The 8,089-nt window shown below is 38.4% G+C and overlaps 2 protein-coding genes across 3 annotated transcripts in view; one reads left to right on the top strand and one right to left on the bottom strand.

The window, feature by feature from the left end:
* PLGRKT (plasminogen receptor, C-terminal lysine transmembrane protein) overlaps positions 1–8,089 on the top strand; it is a 264,275-nt gene that overhangs the window by 150,214 nt on the left and 105,972 nt on the right. The gene's annotated exons all lie outside the window — the stretch shown is intronic.
* Positions 2,585–8,089, bottom strand: part of CD274 (CD274 molecule) — a 24,066-nt gene continuing 18,561 nt past the window's right edge. For both annotated transcript variants that reach the window (XM_011988392.1, XM_011988393.1), the window contains 3 exons: positions 7,552–7,659; positions 6,329–6,388; positions 2,585–5,272 (listed from right to left, as the gene is read on the bottom strand). In XM_011988392.1, coding sequence (XP_011843782.1) covers positions 5,250–5,272; positions 6,329–6,388; positions 7,552–7,659 — 191 coding nt within the window. In that variant the 3' untranslated portion in view covers positions 2,585–5,249. The remainder of the gene's footprint in view (positions 5,273–6,328; positions 6,389–7,551; positions 7,660–8,089) is intronic.

Below are 8,089 nucleotides of genomic sequence, written 5' to 3'. Positions count from 1 at the left end.
ATCTACAACCGTCTGATCTTTGAGAAACCTGAGAGAAACAAGAAATGGGGAAAGGATTCCCTATTTAATAAATGGTGCTGGGAAAACTGGCTAGCCATAAGTAGAAAGCTGAAACTGGATTCCTTCCTTACACCTTATACAAAAATTAATTCAAGATGGATTAAAGACGTAAATGTTATACCTAAAACCACTAAAACCCTAGCAGAAAACCTAGGCAATACCAATCAGGGCATAGGCATGGGCAAGGACTTCATGACTAAAACACCAAAAGCAATGGCAACAAAAGCCAAAATTGACAAATGGGATCTAATTAAATTAAAGAGCTTCTGCACAGCAAAAGAAACTACCATCAGAGTGAACAGGCAACCTACAGAATGGGAGAACATTTTTTCAATCTACCCATCTGACAAAGGGCTAATATCCAGAATCTACAAAGAACTGAAACAAATTTATAAGAAAAAATCAAACAACCCCGTCAAAAAGTGGGCAAAGGATATGAACAGACGCTTCTCAAAAGAAGACATTTATGCAGCCAACAGACACATGAAAAAATGTTCATCATCACTGGCCATCAGAGAAATGCAAATCAAAACCACAGTGAGATACTGTCTCACACCAGTTAGAATGGCAATCATTAAAAAGTCAGGAAAAAACAGGTGCTGGAGAGGATGTGGAGAAATAGGAACGCTTTTACACTGTTGGTGGGAGTGTAAATTAGTTCAAGCATTGTGGAAGACAGTGTGGCGATTCCTCAAGGATCTAGAACTAGAAATACCATTTGACCCAGCAATCCCATTACTGGGTATATACCCTAAGAATTACAAATCATGCTGCTCTAAAGACACATGCACACATATGTTTATTGTGACACTATTCACAATAGCAAAGACTTGGAACCAACCCAAATGTCCATCAATGATAGAGTGGATTAAGAAAATGTGGCACATACACACCATGGAATACTATGCAGTCATAAAAAAGGATGAGTTTGTGTCCTTTGTAGGGACATGGATGCAGCTGGAAACCATCATTCTGAGGAAACTGTTGCAAGGACAGAAAACCAAACACTGCATGTTCTCATTCATAGGTGGGAATTGAACAATGAGAACACTTGGACACAGGATGGGGAACGTCACACACTGGGGCCTGTCATGGGGTTGGGGGAGGTGGTGGGGATAACATTAGGAGATATATGTAATGTAAATGATGAGTTAATGGGTACAGCACACCAGCATGGCACATGTATACATATGTAACAAACCTGCACATTGTGCACATGTACCCTAGAACTTAAAGTATAATAATAAAAAAGTCAATTATGTGTCAATTAAAAATAAAATAAAACTTAAAAATTATATTAGGCCTACTTGTGGCAGACAGTCACACGCTTGTAAAAGAGACTAGAGCAAAAGTTTAATGAAAGCTTATGGACCATTTTCATATTAACTTTTCTATAATACAGACCCCTCAAATGTCACAAAATTTCCATACCACCAAGGCAAGCCAGGAAGAATAGTTCTCCATATTCTTTCCTGATTAGGAAGGCCAGATATCCTGATGTCTAGCACCCATATTTATTGCTTTGACTGCCCAAGGGCTAGCAAAAATAGTGCATCGTCATTACTACTGAAAACATCTAGAGGCCAGGCATGGTGGCTCAGGCCTGTAATCCCAGTACTTTGGGAGGCTGAGGTGGGTGGATCTCCCGAGGTCAGGAGTTCGAGACCAGCCTGGCCAACATGGTGAAACCCTGTCTCTACTAAAATACAAAAATTAGCCAGGAGTGGTGTTAGGTGCCTGTAATCCCAGCTACTCGAGGGCCTGAGGAAGGAGAATCACTTGAACCTGGATGTGGAGTTTGCAGTGAGCTGAGATAGTGCCATTGCACTCCAGCCTGGGCGACAAGAGCAAAACTCTGTCTCAAAAACAAACAAACAAACAAACAAAAACATCTACAGTCAAACTCATATTCTTAGAATAGCCATTATAATCCTTTGAGAGTATCTGATTCAAACAAGTGATAAAGACTTTTAAAACGGAATTTCTGACTAAAATCTAACCGGATAACACATTAAAAGGTCTATAATTCCTTGAATGATAAGTTTTGTCATGCTTGTTTTAAAACCACAGATCTAGGGTCCTAACCATTGCTAGCCCTAAATCCTCAACCTGGCTTAGTTCTAGGCTTCTCGCTTTGTTTTCAAAACTTGAAGATTGCAATACATCCAGCTTCATATGCACTGGATTGCATACCCGTTTACAGATCTGGGAAAAGTACTTTCTTAGAGGTAAGTCCCTTTGTTTCCCTGTAGTTCTATTGAATTCCACTCCTTCTCTCCCACCCTCTCTCCCTTAGATCTTCAATGTAGATGACAGGATTTTGACTCTTCTTGGTATGGTCCAAAGAGAAGCTGCTGAATGAGAGAGAATGAAAATTTTCAGTACGTTCTTTTTTAAAATAAATTCTTTTGATACTTTTTTCATTGTGCAGGATTCAAAAGCATGGTGTATAAACACAGAAGCAATGAAGAAAGAACTAGTAAGCAGGCTGCAAATATTCCAAGTAACTTTCTCCACCGGGATGTTAAACTAAGCATTTTATGAAACACAAAATAAACAAGAAAATGGACATGCTGGTGTACCAAGTAACAAAATAAATAAGGATATTTTATTAAATTAATGCAGGTACAAAAAGTGACAATCAAATGCAGAATTAGATATCATCTCTGCCTATGCCATTTACGATGAAACATGAGACAAAAGGGATAAAGTGCCTTACAAATCCAACACCACAAGGAGGAGTTAGGAATAGACTGAGTAGACTATGTGCCTTGCTCAGCCACAGTTCTTGCCTGTAATTCACACAAAGAACACTGTCACACAAATTACTGTACAAATGCACATGTACAAACAGATAACACAAGGAGCTCTGTTGGAGACGCTGTTTCTTCAACCTTGACGGGTGGCAAAGCGAAGGTATTCCTTGTCACTGACACCAGAATGTGGCCAAGAGGAAAAGGAAACTCTGGGATTTCTCAGGGCATCTGAATCTCAAAACCTCCAGGAAGCCTCTTAGGAGGCCTGTGTAGTGATGACAGCTGGTGGCATTAAAGGGTTCAAGCACAACGAATGAGGCTTTTCTGGCACAGGGTAACTAGCAGTCAAGGTACACTACTGGAATTTCCAGAAAGAAAATGTGATTTTGCAAGTACAGCATCAAAGTGAAGTTTATACTTGACAGAAAGCAGAAAACAAAAGTTCCAGATATGATTCTGTCATACAGAGTTAATAATAAGGTTGCTTTTTAGGACTAGATTGACTCAGTGCACCCTGGAGAGCCCATGGGTCTCCTTTTGAGCAAACATAAATCCAAACTCAGTCCTAGAGCAAATACTTAACAAATGCTGGTTGTCTAAATGTATATGTAGCACATATTTAACATGTACTAAATCATATGAAAGATTATGAAAAGCTATGGGAAAGATAACTTAGAAACAAAGAAGGCATGTGTCCTGACCCTTGGGAGCTTCAAATTCATTCCATCTGCTACATAAGAAACACTACAATAAATAAAAATAGCAAAGTGCACAGCAGACATATAATGTGTTACTATTTAGGGAAAAAAATTTAAAAATATATGCTTTTAACATACATTTCCAAATGTAGACTATCTTTAGAAGAACATATGAATAAAAGGCAGTAGCAGTTGCTTCTGGAAAGGAAACTTGAATGGCTTGGAGGATGAAGTCGAGATTTTCAAACCATCTCCCATGGGATCTTTTGAATTTTGAATCATGGAAAGGTATGAATTTAAAATTTAATAGCATTTAATTAGAAAAGACAGAACTGTTAAACAATATCAGACACTATATAAACAAGCATTAAATTGTATGGCAAAGGCAAATCAGAGATAAATATAATGCTAGAAAAGGAATTCCAGTGTTATTTTTCAGGGTTATTTTAAGTACTGACTTCTCTTTGTAAACGAAAATTACTTTGATTATTAAGATGTTTAAATACATTCAACTGTCCCAGACCACATTGGCCTATTTCCTCCTCTTGGCAACACTGCTCAGCTTTTCTCCTCACATCATCCTTATGCTATGACACTGGACTAGATTGTAATAATATATTATTAATCTCCTTATTATACTCCGAGCTCCTTGAGGACAGGTACTTTCTCTTGCTCACATCTGTAGATTCAATGCCTGGTACAGTGATTGATATTGCAAAGGCACTTAATAAATGGGTTTTGAATAAATGAATTGCTTAAAGTAAAATATAGCTGTAAATTGTATTATAAAAGGACAGTGGGTGGCAGTCTGAGCTCTGCTATTTACTGGTTTTGGCAAGTTACTTAATCTGTTTGCTTCCTCAGCTGTACAATGGGTAAAATAATAGTGGTTATCACAACAGGGTGGTTACAGCGATGAAAGGAGATTATGTGTGTATGGTACCACATAATTATAAAGCTGATATTTAAATGGAACAGATACTGCACAGACACTTGAGGTCTGAGAATAAGATTAAGTCAATCAGAGTATTAATGAGTTAAATAAAGGTGACATCTTATACAAATCAACGGTTTGATCTTTATGCTTCCAACGTGTACTTGTAGTTATAGAGGAGACCAAGCACCTTACAAATACTCCATGATTTACTAGATGTGAGCAAGTCATTAAGCATCAAGTTTAGTTTGGCGACAAAATTGTAACATCTACTACAATATATCTTCAAAAGAAATCATTCACAACCACACTCCCATGACAAGAAGACCTCACAGACTCAAAATAAATAGGAAAATCTCATACATAAATACTGTTCCAGCACTGGGACCCTCAGTCACGCAGAAAACAAATTGAGGCATTGAGTGGAGGCAAAGGGCACTTCTGCAGGAACTGACCCTCAGATTAGGGATTCTCAACCCGTTTTCCTAAGATGAGCAGTGGATGATTTGCTTGGAGGCTCCTTGTTCAGAAGTATCCTTTCTCCCTGTCACATGCACCGATGAGCCCCTCAGGCATTTGAAAGTATCAAGGTCTCCCTCCACGCTCCCTGTTCAACTTCATTTTTCTTCATTCTCCTCCTCTGCTTTCGCCAGGTTCCATTTTCAGTGCTTGGGCCTTTTAAGTCCCATACTGCATGCATCCCACGGGCCCATTCATTCCTCTGGTCATGCTCAGCCCTGACGAACCCCCAAACCACAGGCTGAGAATCCCTGCTTGAAGATCAGAAGTTCCAATGCTGGATTACGTCTCCTCCAATTGTGTATCTGGAGAGTGATAATAGTATATTAATTTCATGGGGAGCGGTCTGGGGAAAAAGTAACAAGAAATCGAATAAAAAACATAACTCATAGTTGCTGAGATGATAAATGATACATTTGAAATGAGAGAAAGAAGCAGGTTATATTTGTACCCAATTATCCTTACATGATATCCTGAAAAACCCCTCAGTCTTGAGCAAATTGGGATGACTTTCCCCCCAGGATGACCCAAATAACATTTGCTACTTAGCTTTACAACACAGATGATGCTACGGGCCACAGAATGAAACTTGCCTGAGCTTGTCAAGTTAATTAGACTGCTTTAAACTTGGGCTCATTGTTAAGTTTGGTTTCTAACTACAGTAAAAAAAATTAGAAACCTTAATATAACTTTCTTCTTAGTTCAATAAACTGGATGAGACTTTTCTGCCCTGTTTATAAATGTAAACATTTGTAGCAAACTGGATTGAAGCAGATGGGTTAAGAGTAAGGGTCTGTGGTTAGGCTAATGGCCCCCAAGCTTGATATTTGTGATCAGTTGTGTGTTCTTGGGCACTTTACTTTATCTTCTTGACCCTCTGTTTTCTCTACTGTAAAATGAGGATAATTCTAGTATTTTTCTCTCTCTCTTTTTGGTAATGGCAAGGGGTGGGGGATTAAATGAGATACCGTGCATGGCGCAGTTAACATAGTATTACAATATGCAATACTGACACACAATATTTTAGAATCAATTAATTATCCATCCACCTAAGTCAACCTTGTCCCCTGCTGCAGGGAGCTGCTAGGGTGCAGGGCAACAGATTAGCAAAGAGAAGCTGACTCCTTCCCCTTCCCTGCTCCTCTCCTCTCTCCACAGAGCTGCTCCCTACTCTCTACTCTTGAAGGCCATCCCTAAACTTCCTGAGATGGTGGAGAAGTTCTTGTATTAGTTGTGAGGCAAAAGGGAACCAGCATTCTTTAAAAGGAGAGGAGATTATGACTAATGGATTTCTCTTTGTTATTGCTTTAGCTTTTTGTTTCCTTTGCCTTCTACTTCTCAACTCCTTCTGATATTCTTACCACGTTGCTTCTTTGAGTTTGTAACTCGAATGCCACATTTTTTCATATCCATCATTCTCCCTTGAGAAAAAGAAATCATTTTTATTTCCATATAGCACAGCTCTACATCCCATACAGTGACCCAAGTTTAAATTTCAAGTTCTATGAAACATTTGTAATCCCTAGGAAGTCTGGTGGACATCCTTATGCCACAGTTCCCAACTTCTGAGGTTAATTAATTCAATAGGGTAAGGCACATGCTTTTGATCCCAGATTTTCTTGAGGACTATACACTTTTACTTTTCATCTTTTCCCAGAGATGAACCAAATTCTGAGGTATTTTAATATCTATTGATTTCTATTCATTTCTACTGCCAACTAATCTCTTTTTCCAGAGAAATATTCAAAATGCAAGCTGGCAACAATTATTTCTTTGTGCAAATCAACTGCATCTCAGGATCTTACTGTCATTGAAACTTGATCCTTATATTCTGGCTATCTCAATCCTGTTAAGAACATAATTTTTGGTAACAGCGTATCTCTACTCTCTCAGTTAACACCACTTTCCCCCATGTAAGGGGTTGTGGGGAATTTTTCAACGACTATTGGAATTCCCTTCCATATTCTACTTCCCTATTTAACATCAGACAACTCTATACAATCACTGGATCTCTTGGTATACTTCTCTAAGTATCGGAGGAATTATTTACTCTGAATCATCATAAATGGGAGGAAATTATTTGAATATACTCATTTTCCTGGATTTTAATTGTTCCCACAGGTAAATGGAGAAAGGAACACATGCAAATTATGTAACATCCTCTACCAATAATTTTACAAAATACTCTATGGTGAAAATACTACAGTTCTACAGAGGAACTATTTTTATTACTTAGAGTACCCAGAAACCAGCTGGGTGCAACTAATGCAAAACTAAAATGCAACTGAAAATGACAGGCATTTTAGCTCCTTCTTTACAGTAAGTCTGTGGTTATTTTCATGATAGAAAAAAACTGTATGACACTGCATCTTCTACCTCCATCCATACCCATTCTCCTGTCCCTCACCCCTTACACCTCATCTTCACCCAGTGATCCCATGCAGCTTCAATATAATTACTGTTGAATAGTGGAATGCCTTTGCACCACCCTGCAGAGGTTAAGTCAGGTTTCCTTGCAGCCATGATCCAATTCTCACCCCCTCCTCATCCCCAGTGGAGACCACTGCAATTAAGGAAATACTACCTTTTCTTAAATAGAAGATGAATGTCAGTGCTACACCAAGGAGTAAAAAGATGGCTCCCAGAATTACCAAGTGAGTCCTTTCATTTGGAGGAAGTGCCAGAGGTAGTTCTGAAAAACAAAACAAAACAAAAACAAACTGACTAAAGATAAAGTTTTGATGGGAAGGGGTCATCAGGAGAAGAGTCATCCTTGAAGTTTAGTTTAGCTTTAGGATAATTTTCTTAAATGCCAAAGTTTGAGTGGCTGGAATGGTGAGATACGTCTGTTAAAATGGGAACAGCATGGAGAAGTGTAAGAAGCCCAGACTTTGAAAAGGTGGCACTGGGGTTAAATTCTGCTGCCCCTTAACCAGTTTTGAGGTCTTGGGCAAGATACTTAACCAGTGTACAAAATACAAATGCTAATACATTTCTTGTAAGGCTAATATTTTATAATGTGCTTAGCACAGTACCACATGGAGTGGCTACTCAGTATTAAATGGTGGCCTTGATTATTTCACTTCCATTTATTTATTTATTTATTTATTTATTTATTTATT

The sequence above is a fragment of the Mandrillus leucophaeus genome, unplaced genomic scaffold (genome assembly GCF_000951045.1).
Source record: "Mandrillus leucophaeus isolate KB7577 unplaced genomic scaffold, Mleu.le_1.0 Scaffold329, whole genome shotgun sequence".
In the NCBI taxonomy this organism is placed as follows: domain Eukaryota; kingdom Metazoa; phylum Chordata; class Mammalia; order Primates; family Cercopithecidae; genus Mandrillus; species Mandrillus leucophaeus.
Note: the sequence above shows the minus strand (reverse complement) of the source record. Positions and strands in the feature narration are given on the sequence as shown.